The 18437-nt window shown below is 35.5% G+C and overlaps 1 protein-coding gene across 1 annotated transcript; it reads left to right on the top strand.

Annotated features, from left to right (window-relative positions):
- Positions 1–507: 507 nt before the first annotated feature.
- LOC147911168 (T-cell surface glycoprotein YE1/48-like) lies at positions 508–18069 on the top strand. Its single transcript, XM_087428471.1, has 8 exons — positions 508–552; positions 3344–3446; positions 4992–5108; positions 6185–6274; positions 7514–7753; positions 9721–9863; positions 11448–11554; positions 17922–18069. Exons 1-8 carry the CDS (start codon positions 508–510, stop codon positions 18067–18069), a joined length of 993 nt encoding a protein of 330 aa, XP_087284597.1.
- Positions 18070–18437: the final 368 nt, after the last annotated feature.

Raw genomic sequence — 18437 nt, forward strand, 5'->3', positions numbered from 1 at the left:
AAGCAGAAAGGAAATAAATATATGAATGCTTTATTTAGTCATATTGTGTATGTGTATGTGTTTTTTGCAAAAAAGTTAATATGGAAGACAATGTTAAAGCAGACAAAACATTCTTCAAATTTCCCACCTTTCTGTTTTATTAACAGTAATTGGGATAGAGGAAGTTTGATGCTTCCAATTTTGTGCTCCTTTGATTAAAGAGCCATGCTAGGAGTTTCCGTTGGTCCCATCTGAAGTTATTGCTGTTATTCTGATGCTGGTTGTCTTCTCATTTAAGAAATTTACCTTTTCCAGAAATTCAGAGTTTAGGGATAAAAAGAAACTAGTGCTTAGAGGGAACAGTTACACAATTTGTCGTTTCAATCATTAATTTCATTCTGCCTTTTTCTAAAACTGAAAAAACTAGATTTTGTAGTCAATTTCTGTTAACTGTAACATATTCATCGAGTACAGATGTAGGCATCGTATCTCTTCTACGTGCTGCAGTTATAATAATGAACAATACAGATGTACTCGCCCTATGGAATTTATATAGAGGAGACAGACAATTATGCAAGTGTAAAAAAGTATTCTGTACCTGTCTACCTTCCACCAGCTACAAGGGTATAAATCAAAACAGGAGAAACAGCTCAACATTACCAATATCTCTATGGGGAAGCAAGATGTAAATAATCAGATCTAAGGTTACAGAATGGCTTTTCTAGAGAGGTAGTTATATGCTGCCACATGATTCTCAGCTCCTAAATTATAGTAATGTGCATCCCTTCCCCCAATATACACATACTTTCCTTCAAGCATCTGCACTCCAAACCTGATGTGTTAGGATGGAGAACCCAGATCAGTGTGTCAGGATTTCTGGGTTGCAGTCCTGGCTTTTCCACTATTTATAGCATCTTGGGAGAGAGATCAAAAAATGAATATTTACCTATATTTAAGTCTAAGAAATCCTATCTATAGTGATAAACTTATTGAATTCTTCCAAGTCTATGAAGTGAGTGATATTTTTATTGAACATGTTCAAATTTATACAGCTAGAAAGTATTTGACTCTTGGACCTCAAATAATAATATTTAACCCTTAATGAGTGTCTACTATATATACTAGGCACTTTATATACCCTATCTCATATTAAATATTATTAAAATATTATCCTTATTTTACTGTGGTAAATTCAATGTTTAGAGAAGTGACTTGCCACATGTCACACATAGAAACTAGGCTGGTATTTGAGGCCGGATCTGCCTGGTTCCAGAATTCCTGCTTTGTGGCATTGGTTTGTTGAAAATCCAGGTCCTTTTCAATCCATAGTCCATTTGTGCTCTTTGTATTCAGTCAGGTCTGATTTTAAACACGGGTCAAGAATTAGCAATAATGTGTCCTTTGCCAAGTCAATTAACCTCAACATTAATTTCTTCATTTGTAAAATGGGGACAATAATAAATAGTTGTCAGTGTTGATGGTTTCAGTATGGTCATACACACAGTAGGTCCTCCAATAAATGATAGTGTCTCTCTCTGCCACCTTTTGGCAACCATTACTCTTTCTCCCACCCCTACACCCTACGTTCTCTCAGCAGAGCTTCTTTTATTTCTTCAATTTTGGCATTGGGATAGAGGGCTGGGATCTTTCTCTGTTTTGTGATTGTCAAAGCCAATCCAGGATTAAGGTAAAGAGAAGAAAATGCCCAGCAGCAAGTATTCCTGAAGTGTCCAGACTCCACTCATGAAACTTTGCTTATATTATTGAATTAAATTAGTCTCTGGGAGGTAATTCAGCAGACTGACTGCACATGGTGACAAGTGGCAGACCTCAGTGGTGATTCAGAGATTAAGGACTTCATCGGGGGACAGAAGTAGGCCAGTTGAGGACAAACAACAGGCAGACAACTAGACTGGGTCCTAGTGGTAAGAACACTCAGTAGACCGTGTCTGTAAAGTAGTTGGGAGGAGAGGTGGTGCCATGAGTAAACTGATGAATGGGGACGCCTTCTAAAGTGTGTTGGTTTAGCTGTGGCTAGAGGTGGGTAAGAGACGAAAGGAAAAAACAAGGAATTTAGTCAAAGTTGGTGAAGTAGGTGTGGGTTTGTCTCTGCATAATCAATTTCCCCTTGTGTCCCACATCTCACTGCTCTTCCTCTACACTCCATATTAACCACTGTCACTTGATTTGAAGAGCAATGTAAATGGGCCTCATAGAGGTATATCAGAAGATCGACAGGGCCTGTGTCAAACGAAATTGAACGTCAATGAGAGATTTGGGTGTATTCTGGCTGGGTCCGGCTCATGGTAACAAGAGTTCTAGAAATGAATATCTTTTAGCTGGAAGGTTGTAGGTCTTCATGAAGTAAGATTTGCACACAAAACCTAAGTAGAGGAATAATTCACCAGTATCTCTTAGAAATCAATAGCAAACATTTTCATACAGAACTTAGTGGTACATAAATGGGAACAAATTTTCTGGATGACATTTGATAATATGTATCAAAGTTCTTCATTTTATATATCCGTTGACTCCATAATTTCATGTTTAAAAAATTTTCCTAAGAAAATATTCAAAAGTCCAGGCCAAATATTTTTAATACTAGCAAAAATTTGGGAACAACCTAAATGTGCAATAGTAGGAGATTCCCTAAAAAAATATGGTATAATCCATATGGGTAATAACTACATATGCTTTTAAAGTCATATATCAGAAAAATAATTTTTAAGTGAATAAATTCTTATTTATTAGAAAATAATAGATCAAAAACATTGTGTAAGTGATAACAACTTTCATTGTAAACCTAATTTATGGATAAACACCTAGAAGAATATACACCAAAATTTTTATAGTGGAATTATGGATGTTTTAAAATAATTTCTAAAATAAATTTATCTGCAATAAACATAAATGGAAAAAAGAAATAACCTTTTTTTCAAATAGCAACATATAAGAGAAAGTTTCCAAGAAATTATTTAAGAGGTAAAGAGTCTAGTCATAATATTTCTTATGTGTATATGTGTATGTATATTTATACGTATACATTTTAATCATTTGTTCTTACTAGTAGTCTTTTAAGCATGCTGGTTTTTGTTAAAGATATTAGTTTTTGTTTTCTACAAAGCTGTGTTTCTTTATCTTTTCAGTCCTCAAATAGAGGTTTTGAATGTTATTTTGTGAAGAGTACTAAGTGGTTGGTTAGTTGAAATGGAGGAAGATATAGCTCATGACCATTATTCCTTTCCCGTCAACCTCAGCTTTTATCATACAATTTCCTTTTACCACTTTGGTCAAGAGGAGGGGCAGAAAATTTTGAGTTGTAGTACCACTCAGAGACAATTCATTTCTGCCTTCCGTCTTGCAGCCTCTCACGCACCCCAGGGATCCCGGATTGGAAAGACCAACTTCTCCAATCTTGTTTTCGGGTCAGCTTCCTCCACCTGCATCACTGCATGGCACAGACACAGGTAACATCTGCTCTCATTCCTTCAGATCTTTGTACCTGGGTATACTATCAGTCCTACTTATAAAGAAAATATTCTAGGAATATGGCATTTTATTACAAATGACTTGTCATGAATATGGGATTGATGAGAAAGAATTCTCTATTGATTGCTTTAGGGCTGTGTTAACTCGGAAGGATGTGAATACTGCAGTTCACTATTCACAGAAAGTTATTTTCTTTTTTTCAACACACAACGATTTTTGCTTTGTGCTATCTAAATGAAGAGGGATTTGGGGGGGTTAATTACTTTTCGTTTGGGTCTAATGATTTACATATTATCTTATCAATCTTAAAGGATTCTGTAATAGAAAAGACTCCTTTTCCTTAGGGAATTAGAGAAAATGTGGAAAATTGAGTTTAGAAAATTTTATAAATTAAAAACACTTTTAAAAGAATAGTTACATGTGTAATTTGTTTTCCATATTTCTTGTTTTCTGGATGTCATCTTTTCACACTGATTAATATAATCAGCAAGTAAATTTTAAGTATTTACTCTTTAAAATATTCTTTTTATATTAATATCATTAATAGATTGAATTCTTTTTTTTTTTTAATTTTTTGTTTATTGCAGTAACATTGGTGATTTCCTTTATTAAGTAGTAGATAATAACAACAATAAACAAACACATAGGGACAGAGATTGGAATAGATTGAATTCTTTATGGATATTAACTAATGATTGCAACCAGATGAATTTATTTTCACGTAGGCTTCTCTGGCAACATCATACTATAGAAGATTATTTCCAAAAATTTTAATATATGTGAAATCATTTGGGATTAAAAATACAAGTGTCTAGGCTCCAACCTAAGAGAGTTCCAATCAGCACATCTCACATGAGGCACTGGAATCTGGAATGTTAACCAGTCTGCAATGTGAACTCTCAATAAGTCTTTTCCAGATGGTGTATAAGATACACTTTGGGAAACACTCTGATAGAGTCATGTTGTAATTGAAAAGAATGCAAAAACCTTTTAATATTTATATCCAGATCTGAACATGTATATTAAGTTGTTCTTAAGCCAAGATATTTATATTTTTTCAGAATTTCAAAAACATAGAATTTTTGTTTTTTGAATTGATAGTTTTAAAAGTGTCTCAGTAATTTCGGATGGTAAAAATTCTGCCTAACATTTGTACATGTATGTTGAACATTTTGAGCTATATTGGCTGGGTAAATAGGACCCTGCCTATTCACCCCATAGGTAGATTTTCAAGAAAATTCTTTCCCTATTTTCTAATAATTATGACAGTAGTCATGAGGACTATAAATAATTTTACCAGAGACATTGAAAGGTTTTCCATTTCTTAAATAAATCAAGCTCAGTCTACATGCTTTAGGCACTTTAGGGAGTTAATAAACACACACCCGCATACACATACAAATATACACACATGCCTCTTAATCCTGGTATGCGCCTATAGACTGACCTATTAATTTTTCTTTAGGCAGAAATCATCCTGTGGCAAAGTTTTAATGCAAAACATATTTCTCTTCTTACTCTAGACATGAGCAATCAGGAAGTGATTTTTTCCTCCATGAGAGTTCTTCGGTCTCCTTCAGAGTCACAAAATAGATCAAGGCCTGGTAGTGCTCCAAGTCCTGGGAAAACTCGTGACAAAGGTATCTGCCTTAAGCATCTAGATTCACCTGTCTCTTATGGATTGTCAAACTTTAGACTTTTGAAAAAAGTGTTCCTATCTGTGCTTTAAGTTCTCAGATGGTAATATGAAATCATAATTATGTAGACTAGTAGAACAAGTCTTTGTTTTTTTTAAAGTTTGTGAGAATGGAGAAATTAATGAATTCTTTTAAATTTGAGATGGTAATAGAATATTTTCATTCAAATTTGCTTAATAGGAATTTATGAGGCCTTTAAAAAAAGGCCAGCCTAGAGTCCCGAGAAAAGATTGCATCTTCTGGAGAAATAAAAGTCTTAAAAAATGAGAAATGAAAAATATTCATTAGAAACAATGTTTTTTCCAGAAAAAAGATATTTTAGATGTCTTAAATATTTATCAAAACTCGATGGCAGTGAAGAAGCAAAAATATTCAAATCAAAAGGCACGTTCTAATTTTTCTATTCTCTCTCCCCTCAAATTTCGTCACAAACTCTAAACAGAGAACAAGTGTTACCTGTTTAATTTAGTGACAGAGATATAACTTTTAGATACTGAAGACCTCAAAAGTAGGAGGATCAATATAGTACTGACTAGAGCTAAATAGAATTGATGAAAAAGAAAGGGAAGTTGATTTCTGGAAACTCCTTTAAGGTTGAACCCCAATCACACTTGCAGCTTCAGAATATCCACTATTGGCCACCAATTTCTCAAGATTATTGACTGCTTTGTCCTTTTCCTGATTACTAGTGATCACAGGAAGGAGTATACATGTCGGTGTGGATTCTCATAAAAGTGTATTGTGTCTGTTGCCATATGTGCTTTTGTAAGTGATGTACTTTTAAAATCCTATAGGACTGTTCTTGTGTGTAGGATTTCCACAATGGGTGTATGTCAGTCAGAAATCTGAAACTTTAAAACTGTAATGACTAGATCACAAATTTAAATCCATTTGTATGATATATTTTGTAAAATTTTGGTAGAAGACTGTCTTTTTGTGCCAAATGGTGTCCTAGGTTAAGGTTAGCAGTGGGCCAGGCTCTATTCCTAATGATTATTTTCTTCCTTCTTTAATTAAAGAGTTTTCAGTGCCATGGCATCTCATTGTAGTGACTCTTGGAATCTTCTGTTTACTTCTTTTGGTGACAGTCAGAGTGTTGGAGACAAAGAGTGAGTAATTGAAATATATCCTTCAAGTCTGAGTAACAGCAATAACCATCAATTCTGCAGATATTAACCAGGCTCCTACCATTGTGCCTTGGCTGTAATGGGGGAATGCCCCAGGTGGCTCTATCTTGTTGATTTTTCCTCAGACACATCTCAGTGTCATTTTCATTTTATTTGCCTATTCCAATGACTGCACCTGTAATAAGCTTTCTCATTCTGTATAATACATGGTAACATTCCTTCTGATAAGGAATTAGTAATTTTCTGCCTTCCGAGCTTAGATCATTGTAAATTTTAGGTAGACATTCTTTGAGAAACAACTATTCAAAAGAAATTATGACTTTCTCTTGATTTTTTCTAAGTATACAATGAAGAAATTGTTTAGTAAAAAGAATGATTTTATACATGGATGTTAGATGATCTCGACTTCGACCTTTATTGTTTATTTGAATTCCTTGACATCTTTAGAGAAAATCACTAATATGACACACTCAGATAAAATTAAATATTTGGATCTTCCTCTCTTTTCTCCTACAGATATTCTGTCTACTCCAATAATAACGATGCCATTTCTTCATGTTATTAGTGCAGATTTTCATACTCAGAAAACATGTTACTAAATATTCATAGACTGGTTTTTGCTTTAACGCCTGTTTGTACATGATGCGCTAACAGTTAAAAAGAAACTAAACAGAGGGGCTGGCCTGATGGAACAAGTGGTTAAGTGTGCGCGGTCCGATATGGTGGCCCGGGGTTCGCCCGTTCAGATCCCCTGATATGGTGGCCCGGGGTTCGCGCGTTCAGATCCCGGTGCTCACCGATGCACCGCTTGGCTAGCCATGCTGTGGCAGCGTCTCATATAAAGTGGATAGGCATGGATGTTAGCCCATGGCCAGGCTTCCTCAACAAAAAATAAAAAACAGGAGGATTGGTAGATGTTAGCTCAGGGCCGATCTTCCACACACACACACAAAACTAAACTGAACGGTAAGGTGTTACCATTATAATTTCATTCAGATACCTTATTTTATTTCTTCTACGCTTAAGTTGCTAATAGTGGGAAATTTGATGTTTCTATTTCTGTGGTCAGTTTATTGAGGTGTTACTTTCTAAATGCCAAATTAATAATTAAAGTAATGAAATGGCTTGGTTGTCAAAGTGAGACTTTTTCTCTTGTATCAAATTCCAACACTTAAGCATTATGAGTACTTTTTTGTATTATATGAATGTTATTAATTTTAGTTTTTCAGTGTACTCAAGAAAAGCACCAACAGGAGGCAATTCCACGAAATCTCAGTCAAAAGTGCCACAATATACAAAATGACAACTACTTAAAAGAGAAGCTTTTGAATAAGACTTTAGAATATGACATTCTCAAAAATGAAACCCTTCAGCAGAAAAAGGAACTGGACTCACTCTTTATAGAAAAGAAGAGATGTCATAGAAAACAGGAGAGCTTTTCAAAGTCTTTGCAAAATACAGGTATTTTGGATACAGGAGGAAATCTTGAATGAAAGATTGCATGATTTTTCATTATATTTTCCCCCTCCAGAGGCTTTGAGGCCTAACAAAAGGGTTATGGTATATGCTAGAGATCTGTGTCTACTGGACAACTTTAATTTGTGCGTCTTAGATGTAGTATGGGTATTTGTGTTTACTTGTTTCCAACATAGGATTAAGACCCCAGAAGCCATGTTTGGAGTAGTAGAGCCCTATGCTTACAAAACTCAATGGCAGTTCTTGCATTCCTACTGCACCCAGAAGGTGAAATAGTATGTCTGCTCCCCTGAAAATCTGTGTCGTTTTGGAACTGTGGGCCAATTAGACACTCTCAGTTTGTCACTGACATGAAATACGGAGGCTATCAGTAAAAATATACTGAGGCTACAATGGGCACAAGGCTTTTTATTTGGATGCTGTTGTAAAGATAACTGTGTGTGTGTGTGTGTGTTTCCATTCTGCCCTGACTTCAGGTATTTGGTCTATTTGTGATCAATACACATTCCCTGCAGCACATCTGCAAGATTCACCAGTGTTGATGCTTGTGCGACTCTGTGTGATGATACCATTATAAACTACCAAGAGATAAGAATATGAAATCTTGGGCCGGCCCGGTGGCTTAGCGGTTAAGTGTGCGCGCTCAGCTACTGGTGGCCTGGGTTCGGATCCCGGGCTCACACCAACGCACCGCTTCTCCAGCCATGCTGAGGCCGCATCCCACATACAGCAACTAGAAGGATGTGCAACTATGACGTACAACTATCTACTGGGGCTTTGGGGGGAAAAAAAAGGGAGGAGGATTGGCAATAGATGTTAGCTCAGGGCTGATCTTCCTCACCAAAAAAAAAAAAAAAAAAGAATATGAAATCTCATACAATAGACTCCCTTATCATGCATAACAATGAAATGAACTGACCTGGTCAATCAACTAATAAATATTTGTTTATGATTTAGAGTTTACAAAGATATTTTGCACATTTAATATCATTTAGGTATGGTAGTTAGTAGAATTTGACTCTCTCTATTACTACAGGGTCAATATTATTTTAAAAATTTCTTATTGTAAGATACATGAGGAGGAAAAAAACACAAAGAATAATGTTTATTTTATTTAGGAGGCATTCGAGAATATTTTTTTTTGCATTTTATTTTATTATTTTTAAAAACAGCTTTATTGAGTTATTATTATACAAAAACTGCACATATTTAATATATGCAATTTGATGCATTTAGCCTTTGCACATAACTGTAAAACCATTCACAGTGTGGGTAATAGACATATCCATCACCTCCAAAAGTTTCCTCATGTTCCTTTGTTTGTGCATGGTAAGAACACTTAAAATGAGATCTACACTTTTAACATGTTTTTAAGTGCACAATTCAGTATTGTTAACTGTAAGCACTATGATGTACAACAGATCTCTACAACTTATTCATCTTGCATAACCGAAACTATATACCCATTGAACAACAACTCCTCATTCTTCCGCCCCCTCCCCACCCCAGCCCGGCAACCACCATTCTACTTTCTGTTTCTCTGAGTTTGACTACTTCTTATATCTCATGTAATTGAAATCATGCAGTATTTCCTTCTGTGATTGGCTTATTTCACTTAGCATAATATCCTCAAGCTTACCTATATTGTCTCACAAGCCAGGATTTCCTTTTTTAAGGCTGGATAATATTCCATTGTATGTATATACCACATTTTCTCTATCCATTCATCCCTGAGTGGACATTTGGGTTGTTTCCATATCTTTGTTATTGTGAATAACGCTGCAATGAATATGGGAGTGCCAATATCTCTAGGCCTTCCAGAATATTGATGAACCTCTTATTATCATTATTTATAGCTAAGAGTTTATTTATAGAGGACTGATAAATATATTCCTGTGCTTAACAGAATTCCAGATGACAAGAAGTTTAATGTTTCACCTTATATGTTGTAGGCAAACTCTATGAAGACCGCTGGTCCTGTCGTGGAGTAAACTGTTATTATTTTACCACTGAAGTTAAAACCTGGCAGGGATGTAAACAGACTTGCCAAAGTTACAATTTATCTCTTTTGAAGATAAATGATAAAGATGAACAGGTATCATGGTTTGTTACATTCACTTTTATTCCCTTGGACTCTTTCTCTCTTCCTTGGACCCAAGATGTTGAAGACCGGGAGGGGTCCAGAAAGAGGGACCTTCAGTTATTCTTTGTGTTGTGTCTGTTGAATGAGCAAAAGTTGTGTAATTGAGTCTCCCAGGTGACTCCTGCCTGTTAATAGGTGTATGATCTTGTTACTAAGCATTCAATACGTATTATCTATCATGATGACCAATATTATTTCTAAAATGGAAACCTCCTTGCAGGTGCAGGTTGCGTCTTTGCAATCACCTCCCTCTCTAAGGAGTCTATAGGAGACCTGCTCTCGGAGAAGTGTGCTTTTCCTTCAAAGAAGTACTTAACCCTTTGGTAAATTGCAGCCTGGAACCAGCAGTTATTTCTTCCTATAAAGTGGCGACTCAGAACCCAGAGGCAATACAGTCTAGTAGTTTCTGTTAGGTATACAGGGGCCAGACTACCTGGGATAAAATCCAGTTTCTGTCTGGGTGACCTTGGGTAAATTACTTAACCTCTCTGGGCCCCAGTTTTCCTATTTGCAAAAGGGAGATAATAATGAGGAATGTAAAAGTGCTCACACTTTTACAAATTAGCCTTATGGTGATTTTCATTGCATCTGTAGGTAACATTTACTTGATCAATATTCTTATATATTACATCAAGATGTGTAGCTTTCAAAAAGAATAATAAAAAGAGAAAATACAGTGGCAACAATTTCTAAACTATCTTTTTAATTTATTACCAGTAACAACTATCTACGTACATAAAATGTGTTTTTATAGAGAAGTGTTTGTAAAGATCAGCCTGAAACTTCTATTTATTATTTATGAAAACAACACAAAGTTGATATGCAAATCTAATAGATGTTTTAAATCACAACATAAAAGAATTTAGGATATCAATTGATAAAATAACTTTTTATGTTTGTTGCAGTAAAACACAGTTAAATTTAAACCAATATTTTAAAATACATTCAATCACTTATTCAAAAGTTATGTAATGTGTCACTTTTCTATATTATATTATTGGACAGTAAATATTTCGTAATGCTGCCCTTTTTCCCTTCACCTCTTCCAACTACTGAACTACAGCCCGTCTTTTTCTTATGAGGCTGAAGGCTGAAGTCTTTCAGGCACATCTCCCCAGATACACTTGTTTTAATAAATTTATTTTGAAGATAACTGTTTTCACTTAAGAATATGTAATGATCATTTTTCTACATCCTTAAGTATTTTTCTGGAGCATGATTTTGAATGGTTTTATAAAGATCAAAAATTATTTAATGAATCTCCTATTCTGAGATATTTAGATTTTAAATTTTTGCATGTTTTAAGTAATCTGTGAAACTGGCAGCCATTTTTAACATAAGTAAATAATCCCTGAGAAAATTACTTTGCAAAATGAAAATACAAGGTTTGAGGAGAGAGAAGGTTTTCTAGGAAGGAGGGATGAAGGATGATGTAGCAGAGTAGTGGCCTTAGAAACAGTTAGCCCCTTTACCTATCACTTTCATTCATCTGACAGGTGGGAATTTAGTCACATGATATGTTTTTTTCCTTTATAGGCCTTCCTTCAACCCCAGACTTATGGAAATAGCTATTGGATTGGATTATCATATAATGAAGAGGAAAGGAAGTGGACATGGATTGACGATGACACATCTTCTGGAATGTAAGTCTCTGGAATGCATTCAAAGTCTAATATTGGTGTTACGGCTGGAAGATTGTATCTAAAAAGAATCTTCTCTTATTATGCACAGCTTAACTCATTTTCAAGTAGCCATCAGTGGTAAGAATAAGTAGAATGATTAAGAAAGTGTTTTAGGAAGCATACTTAAAAAATAAAAGATACATCCTACAGAGTTATTAATAATAATAAAATTATGATGCTAAACACATGCTCAGAAGTATGTGTTACGAGGTACACAAAATAAAACAAAATCATAAAGTGATATGAAATGATCAGACCATCCTGACTCAGCCAAAGTGATCCCTCCCACAACCTCAAATGAATATTTGAGCATCCTAAGAATTCATTTGAAACTCCTTTACATTATTGGTTTATAGTATTTATAAATATAAATATATGTGAGTAAACACACACACGCACACACTTGCACTATGGTTCTTCTATTTTGAAGTGCAGTATTTTGTAAACTCTTGGGTTTACATTTAGTTATAATCTGCTGTTAAACTGTTCAATGATTTTTAAAAAATCTGAACTATGTATTATATTATTTATGTCTAGAAATTCCCATTTATGTTTCTAAATCTTTCTAGTTACTCATATTTTCAAGCTGTCTTTTATTTCTTGAAAGATACTAAATGTTCTCATTGTATATTTGGCGTCTGATAATTCTTAGATTTGAAGTTTTGTGGGTCCACTCTATTGTTTCTGCTGGTTTTTGTTCACCATGCCATTTTCTTTGTAGTGTTGAGTGGTTTTTTTTCTCATTTTTGAGCTGCTGTGGAAATTAGTCAAGGATGGAGATGAAGATGACTTCGTCAAGAAAGAATTTGCTTTTGTTGGATGCCTTGGGGCACTATGAGTCAGGGCCACTGTTTTTGTTATTATATTTATTGAGGTCATAATAGTTTATAACAGTGTGCAATTTCAATTGTACTGTATTATTTATCCGTCACCATATATATGTGCCCATTTACCCCTTATGCCCACCCCCAACCCCATGCCCTCTGGTAACCACTACTCTGTTCTCTTTGTCCATGTATTTGTTTATCTTCCACATATGAGTGAAATCATATGGTGTTTGTCGTTCTCTGTCTGGTTTATTTTGCTTAACATAATACTCACAAAGGCCATCCATGTTGCTGCAAAGGGGGCGATTTTGTAATTTTTTTTCTCTTTTGAGGAAGATTAGACCTGAGCTAACATCTCTTGCCAATCCTCCTCTTTTTTGCTGAGGAAGATTGGCTCTGGGCTAACATCTGTGCCCATCTTCCTGAGCTTTATGTGGGATACTGCCACAGCATGGCTTGATAAGCGCTGCATAGACTCGCGTGGGAGATCAAAAGCAGCGAACCTGGGGCCACCAATGCCGAGCGAGTGAGCTTAACTGCTATGCCACTGGGCTGGCACCACGATTTTGTCTGTTTTTATGGCTGAGTAGTGTTCCACCGTGCATATATACCACATGTTCTTTATCCATTCATCAGTCAACGGGCACTTGTGTTGCTTCCATGTCTTGGCTACAGTGAATAATGCTGCAATGAACATAGGGGTACATAAGTCTCCTGGAATTCTTGATTTCAAGTTCTTTGGATAAATACCCAGTAGTGGGATAACTGTTTCGTATGGTATTACTATTTTTAATTTTTTGAGAAATCTCCATACTGTTTTCCATAGTGGCTGTACCAGTTTGCAAATCCACCAGCAGTTTATGAGGGTTCCCTCTTCTCCACATCCTATCCAACATTTGCTATTTTTTTCTTGGTAGTTATAGCATTCTAAGAGGTGTAAAGTGATATCTCAATGTCATTTTCATTAGCATTTCCCTGACGATTAGTGATGTTGAACATCTTTTCATGTGCCTATTGGCCATCTGTATATCTTCTTTGGGAAAATGTCAGTTCATATCCTCTGCCCATTTTTTGATTGAGTTGTTTGTTTTTTTGTTGTGGAGTTGTGTATCTTTATAAATTTTGGAGATTAACTTCGTGTCAGCTATATAATTTGTGAATATTTTCTCCCAGCTGGTGGGCTGCATTTTCACTTTGGTCATCGTTTCCTTTGCCTTGCAGAAGGCAAGGCAAAAAGTTCACTTTAGTCTGATGAAGTCCCATTTATTTACTTTTTCTTTTGTTGCCCTTGTCTGTGTAGACATGGGATTTGAAAAGATCCTTCTAAGACTTATGTCAAAGAGTGTAATGCCTATATTTTCTTCTCGGAGTTTTATAATTTCACGTCTTACCCTCAAGTCTTTAATCCATTTCGAGTTAATTTTTTGTGTATGGAAAAAGATAATGGTCTACTTTCATTCTTTTGCTTGTGGCTGTCCAGTTTTCCCAACACCAGTTGTTGAAGAGACTTTCCTTTCTCCATGGTATATTCTTGGCTTCTCTGTCGGAGATTAGCTGTCTGTAGATGTGTGGTTTCATTTCGGGGCTTCCGATTCTATTCCAGTGACCTGTGTGTCTGTTTTTGTGCGAGTACCATGCTGTTTTGATTACTATACCTTTGTAGCATAGTTTTAATTCAGGGATTGTGATGCCTCCAGCTTTGTTCTTTTTTCTCAGGATTGCTTTAGCTTTTGGGGTCTTTTGTTGGCTCATATGAATTTTAGGATTCTTTGTTCTATTTCCATGGAGAATGTTATAGAAATTCTTATTAGAATTGCATTGAATCTGCATATTGCTTTAGGTAGTGTGGACATTATAACTATGTTTATTCTACCAATCTATGTGCATGCAATACCTTTCCATTTCTTTATGTCATCATCAAGTTCTTTCAATAACGTCTTACGGTGGTTTTTATACCTCATTTTGTTAATGTGGTGTATCACATTGGTTGATTTGCTGATGTTGAACCATCCCTGCATACCTGATATAAATCCCACTTGAACATGGTATATCATCCTTTTAATGTATTGCTGTATTTGGTTTGCCAATATTTTTTTGAGGATTTTTGCACCTATGTTCTTCAGCGATATTGGCCTGTAATATTCCTTCTTTCTGTTATCTTTGTCTGGCTTTTGGAGCAGGATGATTTTGGCCTTCTAAAATGTGTTGGGAAGTGTTCCATCTTCTATTTTTTAGAATAGGTTGAGAATGATAGGTATTAAATCTTCTTTGAATTTTTGGTGGAATTCACCAGAGAAGCCGTCTGGTCCTGGACTTTTACATTTTGGGAGGATTTTGATTACTGTTTCAGTGTCTTTACTTGTGATTGTCCTGTTCAGATTTTCTATTTCTTCTTGAGTCACTTATGGGAGGTATGAGTCTATGAATTTATCCATTTCTTCTAGATTGTCCAAGTTGTTGGCATATAGTTTTTCATACATAGTGTTCTCTTATAATCCTTTGGTATTTTTGTGGTATTTGTTTAATTTCTCCTCTTTCACTTCTAATATTATTTATTTGTGTCTTCATACTTGTTTTCTTAGTGAGTCCAGCTAAGGTTTTTTCAATTTTGTTTATCTTCTCAAAGAACCAGCTCTTAATTTCTTTGATCCTTACTACTGCTTTTTTTGTTTGTTTGTTTCATTTCAATTTTGTTTATTTCTGCTCTAATTTTTATTATTTCCCTCCTTCTTGCTACATTGGGCTTTGTTTTTTCATCTTTTTCCAGTTATGTTAGGTGCAGTTTAAGATTGTTTATTTGAGATTTTTTCTTTCTTGTTAGGGTGGGCTTGGGTGCTATGAATTTCTCACTTAGGATCTCTTTTGTTGCCTCCCATATGAGTTGGTGTGATATATTTTCATTTTCATTTGTCTCCAGATATTTTTAAATTTCTCTCTTGATTTCTTCAATGATCCATTGGTTGTTCAGTATCATGATTTTTAGTCTCCACATCTTTGTTACTTTCTCAGCTTTTTTCTTGTAGTTCATTTCTAGTTTCCAACGTTATGGTCAAAAAAGATGCTCATTGTGATGTCAATCTTCTTATTTATTGAGGTTTGCCTTGTTTCTCAACACATGGTCTATCTTTGAGAATGTTCATGTGCACTTGAGAAGAATGTGCATTCTACTGTTTTTGGATGGGATGTTCTATATATATCTATTAAGTCCATCTGGTCTAGTTTTTCATTGAATTCCACTATTTCCTTGTTGACTTTCTGTCTGTATGATGTATCCATTAATGTAAGTCGGGTGTGAAGTTCCCCTACTATTGTTGTGTTCCTATTAATGTCTCCTTTTAGGTCTGTTAAAAGTTGCTTTATGTATGTTGGTGCTCCTGTGTAAGGTGCATATATATTTATAAGACTTATGTCTTCTTTTTGGAGTGTGCCAGGGTTGCTGCAGTTGGGAGAGGGAGAGGATATCCCTTTCCCTCCTTCCACTGCCTCCTGGAAGTTTCAGCACCTCCACCTTCAGGTGTATGGCTGCGTGGGTCTCTCAGACATTTATACTGTTGTGTGAATGTCCTCTGCTGGTTTATGAATATCCTTTTCATTGTATCTTAGGGAAGAGAGTCTAAGGGAAGAGCTCATTTTGCCATGATGCTGACATCACCAGTTTTCCAAGGCTGCTTTTAATTCTAAATATGAGCCTTGCAAGTAGTATAGATCTGGGCTGCAAACCTACAAAAGATGTCATACACAAATTTACCTTAATGTGACCATAGCTTGTAAGTACACTTTCAGGCAAACAATCTCAGACATCATAGAACAGAAAGGCTCATGGGCCAAATAAATACACTTAAATTGCACAGTTAATTAAATCAATTTAAACCACGTTGCACTATTCAAGGGGAAGGAAATGGAATAGCTCTCAGACTTGGATGGGATGCGATAGGTTGTCACACTTAGGATAAGTTGCAAATTGGTGAAAGGATCACCTGAATCCTAGGTTATGCAATCTTCATATGGCCTGCCTCTCTCTGCTGCATAACCCTTTCTTGATGATGGTGTGGTTTCTAGGACCAGACTTGAGGTTTGAGTAAAAGGGCCCAACAGATAGAAGGTTCTTGTGCCCAGCATACACATTTTCTCTACTGGGGAGATGCAGGAGCATGTAAGCCTCACCTCAGCTGCAGTGTTCTAATAAACCTTATGAGCAACTATGGATTTTATCTGAGTTTCTTAGGCAGGGGACCAGAAATAGTGTCACCAATGGGTGGGGGAAATGGAGACCTCATGAATGTTGAGTATATATGTGCATCATGTATATTTGGAGTATTATATTTAGTGTCTACTTGGTTCTTTCATCCTTTCCTATGTTTACCTTTCATATGCTCTACTTTCTATATCTATACCTAACATGTCTCAGAGGTTACCAACTTACTCATACATACTTCATACATCCTATGTGTTCTGCCTATGACTTACCAGCTACTCAGTTTCATTTATCATCCTTGTTTGTTTCTCTTCATTCCTATAGCAGATTTGAATATTCTTAAATAATACAGCAAATGCAAATTATGAGAGATGGTTTAATCTTTTGAAGTCTTAGGTAGGATTATTCTTTTTCTCTTCTGCCTAAGTGCAATGTTCAAAGACAGTTCTTGGGTGGTTTATACTGAAGATATATTCCTTTGGGGTCTCAACTCTTTATGGCTTGTCTTCTATTTAGAATCTTGGGTGGAATTCATTATTCAGCCTACTACATCAATAAAGTGAAAAACTGGCTTCAGAGCTTCCATTACGCTTCCATGTTCCCACTTTTACTTAACCCTCAGCCTGAGTATGAATTTGTTTCTTTCCAGTTCATAAATTTGTTGAAGTACATTTAAATTTTTCTTTATTCATCATTTTACTGTTTCAACGGTAAGATAATACTGGTATCTAATCCACCACTTTGCTGAAGCAGAAGTCCTGCTTTTAGACATCTTTCAAGGGATTGTCATGAAATAATAATTATTATTATTAATATAATAATAATTATTAGCTATGGGGTAGGGAAGGAAAAGAAACAAAACAAATGAAAACCTCAATTAAATAACCTCATCTCTGGCTATATTCCAATTCTGCTTTTTCTCTTTAAGGTGTATGAACATGAGACCTGGTTATCTCTGTCACAGAAATTAAGTTCTTCTTCTTTTTCATCTCTCACTTTTACTGAAAAAAATTAACATGAGAAAGCAATTTTGCTATATATCATGATCCCTCAGCACTGCTGCAAGGTAATTTTGCCTTCTGACCAAAAACTCCCAATGTGGAATAAGATGGATGATTGTGGGTGTGATCAAGAGGCTGTTATTCTATTTAACAGGCTAGAGCAAAGGAAAGTCTTTTAGTGATGAAGTCGTGATTAACATTTCCATATTCCAGATCTTTAGGCAACACACTTGAAAAGATGATGATTTATGTTATTGTAAGCTTCATAATTCAACACTGGACCATATATGTTTTCTGTTCTACAGTAATTCTCCAATAATGAGTTTGCCGACTGGGAAAGAAGGATGTGCATTTTTAAGCTCAACAAGAATAGAAAATACTTATTGCTTTAACACTTTCAATTGTATCTGTGAGAAGAGATTTGATTGTGTTTCCACTGCCTGCTTCAAGTAGACACAGAAGAAAGGGTGAAATGGAATTTTGTCATTTTGTTTCCTGTGATAATTTGTGATTATTTACAAATTAATGTTTTTGACAGCAGGACTTATTCCACTGCGGAAAAAGAGATGAGTTGGAAGAGGAAGAAAATGCTCTTTTGGGCTGTGATTTAAGAGATCAGATGCCGGCTGTCTTCTTGGGGAAGAGGGGAAGATTTTGTTTTTGGAAATCAGTTACCCCTCTCTTTAATGACCCTGAGAAAGTGTCTCTTCTTCATTCCCTGAACTACCCACAGAGCCAGTCAGAGAACTCTGGATCTGTTCCTTACCCATAGGGTACATCATTTCCATAGCCTTAGGCTTGAGGAGATAGCACAATTAAGA

This window comes from Ceratotherium simum, unplaced genomic scaffold (genome assembly GCF_057802395.1).
Source record: "Ceratotherium simum simum isolate JZ-2026a unplaced genomic scaffold, ASM5780239v1 HiC_scaffold_52, whole genome shotgun sequence".
Classification (NCBI taxonomy): Eukaryota; Metazoa; Chordata; class Mammalia; order Perissodactyla; family Rhinocerotidae; genus Ceratotherium; species Ceratotherium simum.

Coding starts and splice junctions, on each gene's coding strand:
- LOC147911168 (XM_087428471.1), top strand. CDS start 508: ATGTACTCGCCCTATGGAATTTATATAGAGGAGACAGACAATTAT. Junction 9,864..11,447: donor TAAATGATAAAGATGAACAG/GTATCATGGTTT, acceptor TTTCCTTTATAG/GCCTTCCTTCAACCCCAGAC. Junction 11,555..17,921: donor GATGACACATCTTCTGGAAT/GTAAGTCTCTGG, acceptor TCTGTTCTACAG/TAATTCTCCAATAATGAGTT.